At 38.3% G+C, this 19,218-nt stretch overlaps 1 protein-coding gene and 1 long non-coding RNA gene across 2 annotated transcripts; both read left to right on the plus strand.

Annotated features, from left to right (window-relative positions):
• Positions 1-3,597: 3,597 nt before the first annotated feature.
• On the plus strand, positions 3,598-14,095 carry LOC125178760. Its single transcript, XR_007157009.1, has 3 exons — positions 3,598-3,678; positions 13,525-13,622; positions 13,973-14,095. It is a non-coding gene; the product is annotated as an uncharacterized LOC125178760 (long non-coding RNA).
• LOC108673216 lies at positions 4,598-6,194 on the plus strand. Its single transcript, XM_018161007.2, has 4 exons — positions 4,598-4,657; positions 5,222-5,325; positions 5,664-5,792; positions 6,027-6,194. Exons 1-4 carry the CDS (start codon positions 4,600-4,602, stop codon positions 6,069-6,071), a joined length of 336 nt encoding a protein of 111 aa, XP_018016496.1. The 5' UTR covers positions 4,598-4,599; the 3' UTR covers positions 6,072-6,194.
• Positions 14,096-19,218: the final 5,123 nt, after the last annotated feature.

Raw genomic sequence — 19,218 nt, forward strand, 5'->3', positions numbered from 1 at the left:
CTGAATGTTATAAAATGAACATTCGCAAATTAAATATGGTTTATTATTCTTATTCAAAATATTTCAAACTATGAACGAATACGTAATATGAATACCAGTAACTTAAGAAAAATTATGTAGTTCCACATGGTCTTTTTCCCTAACACTTATTGGCCAATTGCTAGTCAATTAATTTATATACTAAAGAGTATTATCTAAGAAAAGTTCAAGTTAGTAATGACGCACAATTCAGTGCATTGATTGACGTGGCAGAAGGAAAGAGTTGTTATACTTTTTAATATACATGATAAGTGACGTGTCCTCCATGTCCCAATGCACCCCATTGTCCCCGAGCTGGATGATCCATCGGATATTTAGGAGGCACCTAACATTCACACTGCCGTCGATAATCAATCATCACCATTCTTAACGCATCGGGTCAACATTGAAACGTTAATTCGTTTCAATGGATAATTTTTATGGCATATTGACCTTCAAATTTGCCAGCAAATTCATCAACATTTCTTACATCCTCAACTCGCACGCCATGTCTGACTGGCCTTACGAAAATGGAGCAAAACATGGATGACATTTTCTCTGATTGGCAGAGAGAATAAGTTCATCATAATCGTTTAATATTCAAAAATAGTGCGTTTGATTAACCTGTAACTTAATTTATGAAAGTTATCGTTATAAGATATTGCCCCGAATCGTAGGGCGCCATTGTAGGGGTATAATTACCGGTCCACATCTACTACATTTTAACTCCAATGAATCTGTGGATTTGAAGGCCAAGGTAACTGGTCAATTTCACTAAAATCAAATAGAAATTTGAGGGGCAGCTAGATGTAATTGGTCGGGTTAATTTAATACAGCAACAATTGGTAATTTAGATTTATTTTTGGTTAAGCTCACGTGACCTGCTCGATGGTGATGATCCCGCTGGAATTGGAAGATAAGGCCGGTGGTGAAGACGATGAGCTTGGCTCGGCGAGATCTCGAGGCTGCGTGAAGACACGCGTAGTGCGTGGTGTTGTCGTCACGTGTAGAGGTTACTATAACATGTGGAGAAATCACCGTAGGCACGTGGAGAAAACACCGTGAGCACGTGGAGATGGCACTGAAGGCACGTGGAGAAATTACCGAAGGCACATGGAGATACACTGAAGGCACTTGGAGAAATCACCGTAGGCACGTGGTTATTACACCGTAAGCACGTGGAGCTACACTGAAGGCACGTGGAGATGACACCGTAAGCACAAAGAGATATCATTGAATGCACGTGGACATATCACTGAATGCACGTGGAAATATCTCAGAAGGCACGTGGAGAAAATCGCTGAAGGTACGTGGAGATGTTGTCGTGTTAATTCGTTTCAATGGATAATTTTTATGGCAAATTGACCTTCAAATTTGCCAGCAAATTCATCAACATTTCTTACACCCTCAACTCGCACGCCATGTCTGACTGGTCTTACGGAAACGGAGCAAAACATGGATGACATTTTCTCTGATTGGCAGAGAGAATAAGTTCATCATAATCGTTTAATATTAAAAAATAGTGCGTTTGATTAGCCTGTAACTAAATTTATGAAAGTTATCGTTATAAGATATTGTCCCGAATCGTAGGGCGCCATTGTGGGGGGTTCAATTACCGGTCCACATCTACTACGTTTTGACTCCAATGAATCAGTGGATTTGAAGGCCAAGGTACACGTGGAAATGGCACTGAAGGCACGTGGAAATATCTCAGAAGACACGTGGAGAAAATCACTGAAGGTACGTGGAGATGTTGTCGTGGGCACGCAGGCACGTGGAGATGTTGTCGTGGGCACGCAGGCACGTGGAGATGTTGTCATGGGCACGCAGGCACGTGGAGATGTTGTCATGGGCACGCAGGCACGTGGAGATGTTATCGTGGGTACGTAGGCACGTGGGATGTTGATTTACACGTTGCAGGGGCAGGGATGCTTCTTCATCGCCGATACGAGGTCACTGCGAAATAGGGCTACGTTAATATTTACGTCTCACGACACCATTTTACAAGTGAGCAATTTATCACGTGAGCTTCCGACATGGTAGAATTGATTGACTCGAAAAACTTGCAATGTCTCTGATCTATCATTACACTTGCACTTAACACAACTGAATACAAGAGCTATTCTAAGGGCAGGGTTTCTAAGTTAGAGAACTTACGAGGAGGCGTCGGCAGCCAGTCGCCAGGAAAGCAAATGGGCGTTAGAGTAGGACTGTAGGAGGAGAGTATAGAAGTAGAGAGACTTGGCGGAAGTGGGATGTTGCTAATCCACGGAAATGAGTTTTCTCCGGAATATTCTTATGATATTATGATGATTATTAATACGATAAACCTAATGTGATAAGTAATGATATTAATATGACAAACATAAAATTAGTTCTATGGAGCGAGATCCGCTGCAGCGGCTACACCATCAACTTGGTAGGACGAGAAAACTTTACAAAAAATTTTAATTGTTCGATTAACNGGGCAGGGTTTCTAAGTTAGAGAACTTACGAGGAGGCGTTGGCAGCCAGTCGACAGGAAAGCAAATGGGCGCTAGAGTAGGACTGTAGGAGGAGAGTGTAGAAGTAGAGAGACTTGGCGGAAGTGGGATGTTGCCAATCCACGGAAATGAGTTTTCTCTGGAATATTCTTATGATATTATGATGATTATTAATACGATAAACCTAATGTGATAAGTAATAATATTAATATGATAAACATAAAATTTGTTCTATGTAGTGAAATCCGCTACACCATCAGCTTGGTAGGACGAGAAAACTTTATAAAAAAATTTATTTGTTCGATTAGCCCTTTCAACAGCTCCGTTACTGTATGGATGAATATTAGTGTTGTAAATATATATGTTATTAGCTAAATTTCGTTGAAGGCGTCAAAACAAAACGTAGAAGGCGTCATGGCAAAGGAAACTCGGGCTTCTATCAGCTCAAAAAAATGATAATAATAAACGAGAAAATGATCAGAGGAACCAATCAAACTCGCAAAAGTTCGATATTAAAATTTACCATTTTATAAAAAAACATGAATCATTCGTGAGTGATCTATGACTGAACTGGCAGCAGCCATGAACAAAGTTCTTCATCAAAGCGGAGCGTGGTGGTTGATTCATTTATTCTTGGTACACCTGAACCAATAAACAGCATGTCTATAAAAATGCTCGTCTTATGACAACACCACAGCAGTGAAGCTACAGCCTTCGGACACCAAGCATATCCTGTCCTGTCTTTCAGACCCCAAACATATCCTGTCCTGTTTTCCGGACGCCAAGCATATCCCCAAGCAGAAGATGAATCGAGGTCTCGTGCTCCTCGTCGTGGCTGCGGCGTCTGTGTCGGCCCTGACGTACGTGTCGCGCGGTCAGCGTGTAGTATATACTTTGTGCTCATGCTTAAGTTTGTGACTATTTAACATCGCAGCTCTATTGAATATGTTCTAAAATGTCATTTATCAATGGTATGCACTTCATTTTGAATGAATGTGATTCTAACAAATTGTTTTCCTCAAATGCAGAATATAATAAAAGTATTTGAATGGTATTCAAAATTACAGAGTCTCCTCCTCATGTTACTTAGCTTTGCAGTCTGGGTACGCAAGTCTGGTGAACGCATCTCAGCCCTGCTTTACTAACTACACGACGAATATAACACGATACAGCACTAGTAAGTGCTCTAATTAGTAAGCATTTATTACTATGTTTATTATATCATGCTACCATCATTTTACTAAAAAATAAATTTTTAGAGCTTCAGGCAAACATTTAGACTCTGATAAACAGTATTGGCATATGATATTATCCAATGCAAATCGTAATCGAAATCTCTCACAACATGACTGGTAAAAATAGTGAGCAACTATCATAAATAGTTTAGGTTTCTTTAAATTACCTAAATATATTATCACTCGAAAGCGTATAATTTTTCCTTATATATTAGCAGAAGTAATGAAGATTTAAAACCAAATTGTTGACACCTCCAGCCACCATGTCCAGCTCACGCCCTCGTAGATGATGACTTGCACGTTACTAGCCGAACGCTACGTTTCTGACAACCTTCTGACACACCTTCTGACACACCTCCTGACACACCTTCTGACACACCTCCTGACACACCTTCTGACACACCTTCTGACACACCTTATGTTGTTGATGCACCGAATGCGTCATGAAATTTTGTGAACACACATTTAATTAAAGACTGAGTTCCTTTCCTTCTTCTTGTATTTAATAAGTTTTAAATAAAAAAAATAATAATTTCGTGCTATTGCCTTATTTTTCTATTCCCCCTCGACTGTAACAGCTGCAGGCTGCTACAGTAAAACACAAGCGTACAATGCCACCTTCTGTGATCCAATTATTTCGGGTTATATGAAATGCAGCTTGAAAGTTGCAGGACTTGTGAGTATCCCTGAGTGCTGAGTTTGATTTCAAAATTTGAAGGTGTGACTTGATTATTTAGGTTTCGATTGGTTGCCTTCAAAAGAACGCGCTTAGAGTTACTGGTTTTTTCATACCCTGTTTTGTCAAATGTATTTATTGATGAAATGATTAGGATGTTCATTGTCGGGGAAACGGATGTCTTGAGATGAAATCTCCGCCCTGCTATTATAAATACATAACGGATTTTACACGATATGTCACAAGTAAGTGCTCTAATTAGTAAGCATTTATTCCTACGTTTGTTAACTTATGTCAGCATTATTTTACTAAAAAATATTTTTTAGAGCTCCAGGCCAACATTTAGACTCTAATAAACAATATTGACAGATGATATTATCCAATGCAAATCGTAATTAAAGTCTCTCACAACATCACTGGTAAAAATGGTGAGCAACTATCATAAATGGTGGAGGTTTATTTATTTTGCCCTAAATTAATTGTCACTCTGAAACGCATAATTTTTCCTTATATGTTAGCAGAAATGAAGAAAGTTTAAAATCAAATTGTTGACACCTCCAGCCACCATGTCCAACTCACGCCCTCGTAGATGGTGACTTGCATGATACTAGCGAGCGCTACGTGTCAGATAAACCTTTTTCTGACACACCTTGTGACATAATTTTCTTTCTGACACAGCTCCTGACACACCGTATGTTGTTGATGCACCGAATGCGTCATGAAATTTTATGAAGTTTTATCTTTTCTTCTGCTGTATTATTAATAGGTTATGTTGCCTTATTCCTCCCATTCTCCCCCTCTTCTAACAGCTCCAGGCTGCTGGGACTCCATGCAAATAGAGGCGTACAATGCCGCGGTCTGTGATCCAATTCCCTTCAGTTACATGAAATGCGTCGTACAAGCTGCAGGACTTGTGAGTATCTCAGAGTGCTCAGTATGATTTCAGAATATTGAATTGTGACTTGATTATTTAGGTTTCGATTGGTTGCCTTCAATAGAACGCGCTTATAGTTACTGTTTTTAGCATACCCTGTTTTGTTGAATGTAATTATTGATGAAATGAGCATGATGGTCATCGGCGGGAAAATGACATGCATCGAAAGAGGAAATGTGTGTATATTCTATTGCTAGTAACTAAATATGCATGTTCCCATTAAGTCCAGAAAATAACTGCTGGAAATGATGAAAAATATCTCTTCAATGCCTTGACTTCCTTTATTACCACTTCACATATTATCTTTTCTTCCACAGCTCAATTCCGATGGTTCATTCAACGACGCGGCCTTCAAGACAACCACGTTGCAGAACAAGTGCAGTTCAGACACCGCGTTCTCAACCGCGTACCAGTCCTGCAGCAACTCCACCATGAAATACATGAACGTAAGAAACTCGGTACACAATAATTTTATTAATGATATCATGCAACACTTCAAGACGACCAGACCCTAACATATTTTTAATATATATTATTATATTATTTATTGATAACATCATAGCCTTGATGCAACGAATTTCGTAATAATTCAACTAACTCAAATCCAGGCCTCCAGCGAGTATAATTTGCTTAAATATCTGCAGATGTTTGATGTTGATGTTTCATGTCATGTTTTTCAGTATCCTCGGTTATTCGTGTGCCTTGGTTACGGAGGCATATATTAATGAACTGACGCAACTGGTAATGAATGAACTCACCCGCAACACGGCGAACTGAACTCACCCGCAACACGTCGAACTGGACTCACCCGCAACACGGCGAACTGAACTCACCCGCAACACGGCGAACTGAAAACATGACTGAAATCAACATGAATATCTGAATGCATATGCAAATAATGTTTGATAGATTGAATAATGCATATGCAATTCAATCTATGTATATTCCATATCATGCAGGAAGTTGAGTTTTCTTAACCTCTCAAGCGTTGAAAGATGCTTAATAAAATATACATTCAGGACGCTAATTTTGCCAGCCAGTAACGGAGATGTTGAAAGGGTTAATCGAACTATCAATTTTTTAATGAAGTTTTTCCGGCACACCAAAGTGGGCTGACGCTTTACAAATTGCGGCAATAACGTAGAATAATAACTTTTATAGGAATAGTCACAGACTAATGCAACGACTGTTTTTGTAAGAAAACATGATGATGCATTTATTCCTTCTATCAGAGGCTCTTAGCAATTGTAGAGAAGGTTATCCATATTTTGCACAGTTTTCATAAGGCCAGTTAGCCATGGAGCGAGACACAGTTAAGGGCGTAAGAAATGCTGACGAGGTTGCTGGCAGGTTTAAAGTTCAATTGTTAGATAATTTATTCTAGAAATTAATTCCGCTTTCGTTACACGCGTTGTATTTAACTCATTCCTTGGTGCTCAAGCTGAGAGAATATGAGTAGAAACTACTTCTCAGAGCAATGAAAGTTTTTGTCATAGCAACACAAATAAATAGATCCAATTGGCAAGATCATCCAGGAAGACACATTACTTCTCAGCCAGTTCTCAAACCGGCGACACGCATGATCAGTCATCATATAATACAAGTGCCGCAACGCTACCATGTTTAATTAATAAATATCAGGGTGTGCGCCAGATGAAGTAATGCATACTTAAATTTTAATGCAGGTTTCATTGAAGACCAGAGAGTATTTCTTATTGACAATTTTCTTATTGTTTTTCTCTATTCGGCGAATTAGGCGCTTGACAGGAAGTGAAAATCCAAATATCAGGTTTAGAAGGGACATTTTATTATAATTTTACGACGTTTCGAATGAAACTTCATTCATTTTCAAGTATAGGAAGAGTTTCGCAGCAACTGAATTTTAAATTTTGAAATGGCATTAGTACAAACATAGGTATTATGGATACAGATTGGAATCAAAGCTTAAATTATGAGAACAGTTTCAACGTCCTGACAAATCCGGTAGTTTGTAAATTAATAGCTGGAGACTCCTGCTTGATGATGAGAGCCTCAGCTATGCCAGTCTTGTGGCGTCTGGACATCTCATGATGATTTTGGTGTGGGTCTCCAATGTCGCGCGAGTGAGCGTGTCATTATGAGCCTCCCTCATGTGGTTCTTCGGTTTTCCGGTCTGGAGGTGGCATGTTAGGCGGCGGATCAAAGTCGTGCTGGTCAAACCAATGTAATTTACGTTCTGGAGAAGTCTACAACCTTCTTTGTGGCACGAATATTTGTAAATAACATTAGTTTGTTGTAATGGGCCCGAACTTTTGCACGGATTATTTTTCATTATTAAATTCCTGATTTTCATATTTTATAGTAAATCAAGAGTTTGATTCGGTTGGCTGCGGTTGTGCTTCTGATGTTATTCAGCACGATTGATTTGAGGACTCTTTCGTCAGTCTTGTGGCCTTCAGTCATCTGATTTTGGTAATAAATTGTTATAATACTTTCGTTCTGATTTAGCCCAAATTCGCAGGTGAACGTCAAAACTGAATTGAGTTCTAAGGCCACGCGTAGCTCAGTAATGTGATCCTCATCTCGAACAACGACAAAAATATCGTTGGTTTTTTGTCGACAACGAAAAGGTTTTTATACAATTTCTAAAATTCTTTTCGCCGAAAGTCTTCCTGCCACGAAGTAATATGGTAATGAAATGTCTAAATATTGGCTTTTCAGTTTCATTTGAAAATTAGTCAGCCTCGAGTGAAAGGTAAAAAACTAAATGTGAAAATGAATTTTTTAAACTCGGAGAATGAACAATGCACCCGAACTTTCAATATCATGCATTCAATGCTCCTACAATCTTAAACAAAAGTTTTAGCTCCCAGAGCCTGATCGTTATTTCATTATTGATTAAATTTGTTCAATGAACATTTTTAAATGCTAATCAACTGGCAACTTGACTACTTTAAATATTATACACGAGTTGAATTGGCAACATTGAAATTGTTTTCGCGAAATTTGCTTCTCACAATGTACTGCTGTTGTCGCTAATTTCTTGCACGTCACCATTACGAAGTGTAGATTGCCGTGCCGCTTATTAATTGTTGTTCATCTTGTGATCAATTAGGTTGTATTGTAACAGGTCAAGTTACAGTGAATATCATGACAATTTTCTTGTTTTCTCATATGAAATGAACAATTTATTAATTCATTTATTCGTTAATAAGTCGTAAAATATTTACTTATAATTTTGTTTTGCATCCACCGAAGAGTTTGCTAACCGGAGCAGTAAATTCAGTGATACCGTACACATTTCTAAGCGTGTTCTTTCACTTTATTATTTGAAAATCTCGTCTTACAAAATTTCTTCATCCTGTCATCTGTTAATAAGTTTATTTTATTATTTTTTATAAATTTTATAAATTATTGTAGAAGGCGTCCGTCAAGAAATAAAGACTCACTTGGGGCAAGAGGCCTCCAACTCCGAGGAACCAAAAACTTCGGCACCTGACGAAGTGTCAAACCAGATTGAGGTTGTCATGTCCCTTAATGGTCAAGACGTGTCCTGTATCGTTGACACTGGTGCGAAGGTATCAGTAATGCCGTCGTCGGTCTACCAGTCCCTGCGTGATCGGCTGCCCAGGCTCGAGCCTTGCAGTGAGTGTCTCTATGGCGTGTTCGGGGAAGCGGTAGTGACACAAGGGGTGACGTTGTCACAAGTTATGGCACCGGCACGTGCGAGGCTGACTGGTACGTCATAGAAATGCGCCGCGAAACTCTCCTCGGAATGAACGTCCTCAACACAATGGGGATGGTAATTGACGTGGGGGCCAGGTCAGTGGACGTCCGAACAAGCTCTCCTCCTCTGAGAGGTGACAGCAAAAAGAAGAAAAATGAGGTCCTTTTAGGTCCGTTGACCGACGTGAAAATTCCTGCAAGACATCAGAGGATGATCCACTTGCGTGGCGTGGAATTAGACGGTGACTCCTACCTGACCGCCCGGGCCCAAGAGTTGCCTCAAGAGATAGCGGTTGCTAGAAGCCTCTGTTCAGGTCTGTCCAAGGACAGACCTTGGAAGTTGCTCTCCATTGATTGTACTAGAGAAACCGCGAGTGTAGGACCACAAACTGACGCTCCTGATTAATCGTCGACGTTCGGGATCCCTTCGGTCAACGCAGAGCTAAGTGATGAAGAGAAGGCTCGGCAGCGACGGCGATGCGCCGTTTTGGCGGTGCGAGGACTGCGGGATCAGCGAACGAGCAAGCGAGGGCGCTTGCATCAAGCGAGGGCGCTTGACGCTTGAGTAGGGGGCCGTATGACGGGATGAATATTTCGCGATATTTTTTTGTTTCTAGGAAGTACCTGTTTAACTGTACGGTCTATTAATGATGATCTTGTGCTAAGATTAGTGACTAGTTAATGGTTGGCAACATTTATTTTATGACTGAAACATGGAATCTCATTTGAATGTGATATTATTTAGTTAACTCAAGGATTTAATTTATGTATGACTAAGGAATGTGTCGACATATTTTTAATTTCGTGACAATCTCCTTTACTGTGATATTATTTTTGATAAATACATAGGATTTAGTTATTAGCGTCTTGGGACGAGACTGAATGTTGTAGCTCCAACGTGATTGGTCGAGTTGCTCCTAGCCTCGCGATGGTTCACGTTCATTCCCCTAGGTAGTCTTAAACGATGGAGATTTCTGTCTCTTTAGAATTAGTTTAGGATTATTCGACTACTAACTTGTGATTAGTTTGCCAAATGATTAAAATTATGATTACTTCATGGTATTGTATTATAGTATCAATTTTTTTGCACAAAAGAGTGTTAAAGGCCTTTTTTGTGCTCCTTATAAACGAGGTATCGTGTTAACATTATTTTAGCTGAGTTACCCCTTGCGGGCAAGTTGTGTGTGCTCAGTGGTACTGGGTTGGGAAACAGAAGTTTCAACTCGAATTTAGGGAGCCAGGTCTGGGCTTCCAAGAATTAACTCCACGTTAGTTCAGGATATATCTCGTACGAGATCCACTAACGGACTAATAACGGCGTAGGTAGAGTTCTTGGCTAGTTCCAGCTTTTGGCTGTGTTGTGCGGTTAATAGACGTTCTATTCGCACCCTAGTGTCGTAGAGGCTAACAGCCTCTGCGCTCGAGTAAATTGTCAGCGGCTTATAGGAGGCTCGTACCCTTCAATAGTCGTGCTATTGAGGTGTAACTTGCCATCCCATTCCTGTGTGGTTGTCGGCATCGTGGTGCAGCTCGTGCCTGTACCCTTGTTATCCGTTACTGTGTGGTTGTCGGCATCGTGGTGCAGCTCGTGCCTGTAGTCTGGCATACAACTGACTACGAATACACATCATTTCACTATAGCGTTCAGTAGTTACGAATCTAATTATATCTTGAAATATATGAAATAATAATATTAACAAAGCCCTTACTCTTCTCAACGAAGAGGATTTTGAATAAAATATAGTAAAAGGTTGTATTTATTATAGTTTTAACGAGTGGATCATCTGTGTGCGATTCTGACCAAGGGTTACGCGCCTGTTTTTGATTAGTTTGAAAATCGCCGCCTCGTAAAGCGCCTGTGTCGGAGTTAAGCCTTCCTCAATCGTTTGGCCATGAAAAAACATTAAATTCTCAATCAATTCAGTTGAGGAAAATTTAATCTGCAAATAATGACTGGGAGGTGCTGCGTGCTTCCTATTGTAAAGTTTACCTACAATATTTTTTTCTGATATCCGATTGATTCTATCGTAGAAAACGACACAGTTTGCACCCACTAACTCGTTTAGATACCCTTTCAATTTCGCGTATTAAAACCAGATTTAATTGAGTCTTTGTACTGCAGAAATTAAACCTAGCACATTGCCTCAAACCTAGCCTGAAAACCTAGCACATTGCCTCAAACTTCCTGCTGCTTCTTATTTTAAATGTCTTACAGTACCTCATTATCAATAATAATTGTTAGCTTACTCCCTGAAAACACATTTGTTAGCAAACTTGGTTTTCTACAAGCATGAGTTTTCTGCAAAATTTAAAATAATTTATGCGATTTTAAATTCGCAAAATATTGTCCGTGCCTGAAAGACGACGAAACTTAAATAAAAACGCCTAAATAACTGCAAAAACATGTCTCAACTGTGAGCTTTTTCGTGCATATATAACAGCGTTTATATAGGACGCTACCTAGGGGCTAAGTATGAAGCGGACCAAAACAGCGCTCACAGGAGTGTATTAATATATAATATGTTTACTTAATTTTGAAATCAATGCCGCTATGTAGGAAAACAGGCATGAGATGATATAGTTTCCCCTAAGAATGAGTAATCAGGTTCGTTTTCTGACGGCTGAACATATGTTTAGGAAGAAAATAGTTTTGTTCATAAACGTAGTTAAGTCATTAGTCGACCAGGTCGGTAAATCATTAGTTAATCAACTCGTTTCAAGATAATAAGGTTAAGAAACAAGATAAACTTTATATAAAAATGCACAATTGATTCCCAAGTTTCAAGGAAAATTCTTCTAGAACTTTCAATGTATAAAAACTAATTTATTGATTTGATGATGCCGTGGCAAAATTCTACATAGTATCAACAGAGCTCGGAAATATAAGTCCGTTTGATTTTTATAAAGAATTTGATTTTATCCATTAACTAAATTAGAACTCAATTATGTATCGGAATTTCAACAGCGAGGGATCGAAAATATCAATATAAAATTCGGTTACTATAGAGCAGTGACTGACACTTTTACTATTTTAATGTAATATAATATAAATTAATTCTAGTAATTTCGTAGCTCTACTGGAACATCTTTTTACACGTTGCAGGGGCAGGGATGCTTCTTCATCGCCGATACGAGGTCACTGCTAAATAGGGCTGCGTTAATATTTACGTCTCACGACACCATTTTACAAGTGAGCAATTTATCACGTGAGCTTCCGACATGGTAGAATTGATTGACCCGAAAAACGTGCGATATCTCTGATCTATCTTTACACTTGCACTTAACACAACTGAATACAAGAGCTATTCTAAGGCAGCCAGTCGACAGGAAATCAAATGGGCGCTAGAGTAGGACTGTAGGAGGAGAGTATAGAAGGAGAGAAACTTGGCGGAAGTGGGATGTTGCCAATCCACGGAAATGAGTTTTCTCTGGAATATTCTTATGATAATATGATGATCATTAATACGATAAACCTAATGTGATAAGTAATAATATTAATATGATAAACATAAAATTAGTTCTATGTAGTGAAATTTGCTACACCATCAGCTTGGTAGGACGAGAAAACTTTACAAAAAATGTATTTGTTCGATTAGCCCTTTCAACAGCTCCGTTACTGTATGGATGAATTAGTGTTGTAAATATATGTTTTATTAGCTAAATTTCGTTGAAGGCGTCAAAACAAAACATAGAAGGCGTCATGGCAACTGAAACTCGGGGCNTGTGCTTCGAACAAATTTTATTTTACCTCAAATGCAGAATATAATAAAAATATTTTAATGGTATTTAATGTTACAGAGTCTCCTCCTCATGTTACATGGCTTTGCAGTCTGCTTACGAAAGTCTTGAGATGAAATCTCCGCCCTGCTATTATAAATACATAACGGATTTTACACGATATGTCACAAGTAAGTGCGCTAATTAGTAAGCATTTATTACTACGTTTGTTAACTTATGTCAGCATTATTTTACTAAAAAAATATTTTTTAGAGCTTTTAGCCAACATTTAGACTTTAATAAACAACATTGGCAGATGATATTATCCAATGCAAATCGTAATTAAAATCTCTCACAACATCACTGGTAAAAATGGTGAGCAACTATCATATATGGTGCATGGAGATTTCTTTAAATTACCCTAAATACATTATCACTCGAAATCGTATAATTTTTCCTTATATGTTAGCAGAAGTAATGAAGATTTAAAACCAATTTGTTGACACCTCCAGCCATCATGTACAGCTCACGTTACTCGAAACGCTATGATTCTGACACACCTTCTGACATACTTTTCTTTCTGACACACCTCATGTTGTTGATGCACCGAATGCGTCATGAAATTTTGTGAACAGTCATTTAATTAAAAATTGGGTTCCATCTTATCTTCTGCTGTGTCATTAATAGGTTATAAAATTAAAAAGAATAATTTCGTACTGTTGCTATATTCCTCTCCTTCCCCTCTCCATATAACAGGCTGCTATGACTCCATGTACACCCAAGCGTACAATGCCTCCCTCTGTGATCCAATTTTTTTCGGTTTTGGTAAATGCGCCTTAAAAGCTGCAGGACTTGTGAGTATTCCTGAGTGATGAGTTTGATTTCAGAATTTTAAATTGAGACTTGATTATTTAGGTTTCGATTGGTTGCCTTCAATAGCACGTGCTTACAGTTACTGGTTTTTCATACCCTGTTTTGTCGAATGTATTTATTGATGAAATAAGCGTGATGGTCATTGCGATGGCGGGAAAACGGACATGCATCTAGTTCTAGAGAGAGGAAATGTGTGTATAATCAATTTCTACGAACTAAATATGCATTTTCACATTAAATCTAGGAAATAACTGCTGGAAATTATGAAAAATATCTCCTCAATTCTTTGACTTCCTTTTCACCGCTTCAAATCTTGTCCTATATTCAATAGCTCAATTCCAATGGTTCATTCAACGACGCGGCCTTCAAGTCAACCACGTTGCAGAACAAGTGCAGTTCAGACACCGCGTTCTCAACCGCGTACCAGTCCTGCAAGAACTCCACCCTGAAATACATGAACGTAAGAAACTCTGTACACAATAAATTTATTAATGATATAATGCAACACTTCAAGACGATCAGACCCTAACATATTTTCAACATATATAATTATATTATTTATCAATAACATCATAGCCTATATGCAACGAATGTCGTTAAAATTCAAATAACTCAAATCCAAGCCTCCAGCGAGTATAATTTGCTTAAATATCTGCAGATGTTTGATGTTGATGTTTCATGTCATGTTTTTCAGTTTCCTCGCTTCCTTTTGTGCCTTGGTTTAACAAGTTTACTTTAATAAACTGAGGCAACTAATAATGAATGAAATCACTCGGAACACGGCGAACTGAACTCACCCGCAACACGGCTAACTGAACTCTCCCGCAACACGGCGAACTGAACCCACCCGCAACACGGCGAACTGAACTCACCCGCAACACGGCGAACTGAACTCACCCGCAACACGGCGAACTGAACTCACCCGCAACACGGCGAACTGAACTCACCCGCAACACGGTAAACTGAACTCACCCGCAACACGGCGAACTGAACTCACCCGCAACATGACAGAAATCAACATGAATATCTGAATGCATATGCAAATAAAGTTTGACTATATTATCCACGATTTCATAATATAAGGAAGTTCATTGGGAAACGCAATCTATATTGATAATGATGAATTGCATCTCAATCAATATATCAATCTATATATATTCCAAGTCATGCAGGAAGTTGAGTTTTCTTAACCTCACAAGCGTCAAAAGACGCATTAATAAAACAAACATTCAAGACACTAATTTTTTCAACCATGCAATAACGGTATGGTTGGAAGGGTTTATCGAACTATCAATTTTTTAATGAAGTTTTTCCGGCACACCAAACTGAGATGGCGCTGTATGAATTGTGGCAATAACGTACAACAATAACTTCCATACGAATAGTTACAGACTAATACGGCGACTATTTGTTGTAAAAAACATGATGCAGCATTTATTCCTTTTGTCAGAGGCTCTTAGCAATTGTAGAGAAGGTTATCCATGTAGCAGCAAATTATCCATGTAACCGTAGCAGCAAATTCAGTGATACCGTACACATTTTAAGCGTGTTCTTTCACTTTATTGTTTGAAAATCTCGTCTTACAAAACTTCTTCATATTGTCAACTGTTAAAAGTTTATTTATTCTACTTCAACTCCAGCACTTCCCATAAAAAATGTGATAAATAAAATCTGCTGATATTTGAACTAGTCTCACTCCCAGGCAGCTGGATATATAGTTTCGCTTTTCATTCACTCGTGCATCTGACTTTGAATTTTCTTCACTCACCCATACAGTATCTTACTCAGCATATGCTAGATGCGTTTTATAAGAAAATATCAGATGATAGTTCGAAGTCGAAGGCAATCATTCATTGGTGGACTCTATTTTATAGATTATGGAAAATAACAAAACTTGACCTTAATGATTACTTCACGCGAGCCATATGATCCTAATTAATCACTAATGTTTTCGTTATTTCGATTTTTTCAACCTTGTCCAAAGCCATTTTATCTCGAGTTAAAACATCCACCATGCAAGGGTAGGGTGACCCAGTGGTTACAGTTTAGAGTACCAAGATTTGAGCAGGGATTTGCTGGTTCTCGTGCATCTGACTTTGAATTTTCTTCACTCACCCATACAGTATCTTACTCAGCATATGCTAGATGCGTTTTATAAGAAAATATCAGATGATAGTTTGAAGTCGAAGGTGGACTTCATTGGTGGACTCTATTTTAAAGATCATGGAAAATGACAAAACTTGACCTCGACGATTAGTTCACGCGAGCCATATGATCCTAATTATTCACTAATGTTTTCATTATTTCGATTTCCACACCTTAACAAAGGCCATTTTATCTCGAGTTAAAACATCATCCACGATGCAAGCGTAGGGTGACCCAGTGGTTACAGTTTAGAGTACCAAGATTTGAGCAGAGATTTGCTGGTTCGACCCCTGCTTCCTTCGACAATTCTGTTCAAGATCAGTGAGATGGTTGCGCGGTTAAGTATAGTGGAGATGGGTTCAGTGAGTATCGTGTTCGAGACCCGCAGCAAGCTATAAGAATTCTGCGGTGTTAAGTATCGTCGACATGTCTAATGGTCTGATCTGCAATGCTGAAACCGCGGATATTATTATTAATATTATGGGTAATAAAAATTTAATAATTTCTTGGCACAATTTTCCTTTAATTTTAACTCTTGCGCCATCCTAAGTATCTATCTTCTCCTATGATTCTCAAGAGACAGCATTGACAGATGTACCATTCGATTCTTAAAGAAAAGATCTAGAGACTGGTCGTAGATTTTTTGTAATTTCGTTATGCGCAAAAAGGGGGAAGAGGGAGGAAATCGAAAAACGGAAAATCCCCCCCCCCTTCCCATAAAAATAAGAATTTCGAAAAAAACTACGACGAACCGCTAGATATGGGCTTTACGCATCGAAAAATCCCAGGATGAGATAGATTTCTACAGTACCCCTTTTTCCTGCCGCTTTCTATGCATTTTACGTAGTCTTCCATTCTTTCGAAAATTTACATCAACATAAAAGTCTTAGATTTTTGTTTTACACTTGTGTACCAAGTTTCAAAGTGATCCGTCCGTAAATAAAAAAGTTTTATTTTGCCCGAGACGCTCGCCTTAAGCGCGGCGGCTCTGACTAAAACCAGCTCCTGACTCCGCTATAATACTCGTATTTACCTCGGCGGGGATTCCACTATAATGGGAATTGCATTTAAAGACAATGGCTTGTAATTAAATCAGCCAGATATATTACTCTTCCTTAACAATTCTGGTTATTGTATTGTATGTTCTACACAGTCCAGGGACCGCCTTAAAAGTTTAACCTGCAGAATTTTAATATAATTTTTTAATTCTTGTTTGGCACGTCGGCATGACACAGACGATGCTATGCACAAGACAAAATGCTGTAAATTGAAGAAATTCTCATTCATATCAGGAAATAAAGGCAAGAATAATTCATGGTAAGTCCATAGCAATGAATTCACAGCTCTCGCGAAGAGGTTCTAAACCGCAGCCAAATATCTTCTGTATGAGCAGTTGTACTGACATGTAGACATTGAGCTTTTATTGATTACTTTGACCTTAAAGCTTCAGCTGCGACACGTGACTCATGGCTGCTAAAATAAACACAACAAAATATATTATCTGCAAAACTATCAAACTATTTGATAGCAAAACAATCGTGTACAGGAGCCAAGATAGTTCGTTGACACGCGTGTCAACTAAAAGTAATGATGCCGCATGTCATTATCGAAACATTATAGACTCAAAGTTCATTAAGCAGCTTAATTGTCAATAGATAAATAAGTATTAAGAATGACTAGCATGGTTAATCAACCGCCATCATAAATAAAGTTGAAAACCATTAGCGATGTAAAGAAAAGGGGTAGAGATCATAGAGATTACAGTATTGAATTATTAACTTTAGACTTGGCTGAATGTAATTCTTATTTATTATTAACTTTATATTCTGCTGAATGTTAATTTTATTTTTCATAAACTTTGGACTCAGCTGAATCTAATTTTTACGGAAAACGGTACTGTGAATGCATTATATTTATATTTAATTTTTTCAAGTTTGCAAATTGATCCGATCCGGCAGAAGGTATATAAAAGCTCATTCATATGTTGTCATCATGCTCGTGTTGAAGTGCACCAACTATCACAGCTCGGTTAAGCAAGCCTCCCACGCAACGAGCAAGATACTACCAGAAAATATGACTCAAAAATGAGATTTCCATGTAAGGGTCGTTCATGCGTTACATTATAGTGCTATTAATGTATTTTCCAAAATGACTAAAATAATGTAAAAGAATTTATAATATAATCAAATAAATTATTTAAGCAGCCGGAAAATCACTCGAGAAGTAAATTCCCGGCGAATACTAACGAAAACTATGCGCATGGGGTCAAAGATGGTATTGAAATACAGTTGATTGTGACTAATTTTATTTCGCTTATCCATAAAGTAAATGAGAATGTAGGCCGGTATAGCCTGACTGGGCCGGAAGAATGCGTATGGTCGGGTGCGACCCAACCACCTCATGACGTGATCGCCCCGCGGCCAATGAACCCATGGCGTTCCGTTCAGTGCTGCAAATAAAATTACGAAATATCCGGTAAACTATGAATTTATCTTCTATTTATTGGATAAAATTCATTCATAAGTATATTTAAGTTATCATTTATCTATTACTAAATTAGAATCTAGCTATATAAATTCATAAATCTATTATGGATCAATATATCCATTTACCAATTATCGATTAAAATTATAGCATGGGCACAACCCGCCTATATCTTATAATGCAGTGCATGCCAGCATTCAGTTAACTAAATTATATTCAAAATATTCAAATATATAGAACTAGACAACTATTTAATACGTAGAGCACCTTTATTTTAGCAGGTCAAGGGGAAGAGTAAAGCTAGGTCTGCTTCCGAAACAGTCTGGCACGCACTCCCACGACAAAGTGATACCGCGGACTTACGTCTCGTATGAAGCTGTCTGCTGCTGCATGAGCTCAAGTCATCATCGCTAACGCCATGGAACGGAGGGTAGCAAGTGATTACCGATTGGTAGATAAAGCAGTTATATAACAATTTTGGTTTTATGTTAGACTCATGAGATTATGTAGAAATATACTATGATAAGGATTCAGGAGTATATTATTTCTGGAAAGATTGATGACTTTGAAATGTGGTATTGTCGGTTTGCCAAATGTCCGAAAATCAACTTTGTTTGCTGCTGTAACTTCCAGTAACGCAACACATCAACATAACCCAGCATCACGTTATATGACAACTTATGATAAAATCCAAGTATTCTTTTGAATTTAAAATCTTTAAGCGTACATTTTTAGTCAAATCTTTCTTATGGTACGCGTATGTCGTACGCAACTTAGTAATAGTCAATTTTAATCCACGTATTGGCAGTAGTTCGATGCTGGCTCTCGGCTTACCTGGTGGAAGCGAATATTCGGTGCGTGTTTTAATTTCGAATCGTGGTATGAATATATAGGAAAGTTATAGATCTTGTGTTTTCGTGTTCGAATTAAAGTAATATACTCGTTTAC

This window comes from Hyalella azteca, unplaced genomic scaffold (assembly GCF_000764305.2).
Source record: "Hyalella azteca isolate HAZT.00-mixed unplaced genomic scaffold, Hazt_2.0.2 contig12478, whole genome shotgun sequence".
Classification (NCBI taxonomy): domain Eukaryota; kingdom Metazoa; phylum Arthropoda; class Malacostraca; order Amphipoda; family Hyalellidae; genus Hyalella; species Hyalella azteca.

Bases quoted from the DNA above. Each gene is read 5' to 3' on its own strand.
- LOC108673216 (XM_018161007.2), top strand. From the start codon at position 4,600: ATGAAATCTCCGCCCTGCTATTATAAATACATAACGGATTTTACACGA. The intron at 4,658-5,221 runs GTAAGTGCTCTA...CTCTTCTAACAG, and splicing joins TTTTACACGATATGTCACAA to CTCCAGGCTGCTGGGACTCC. The intron at 5,326-5,663 runs GTGAGTATCTCA...TTTCTTCCACAG, and splicing joins TCGTACAAGCTGCAGGACTT to CTCAATTCCGATGGTTCATT.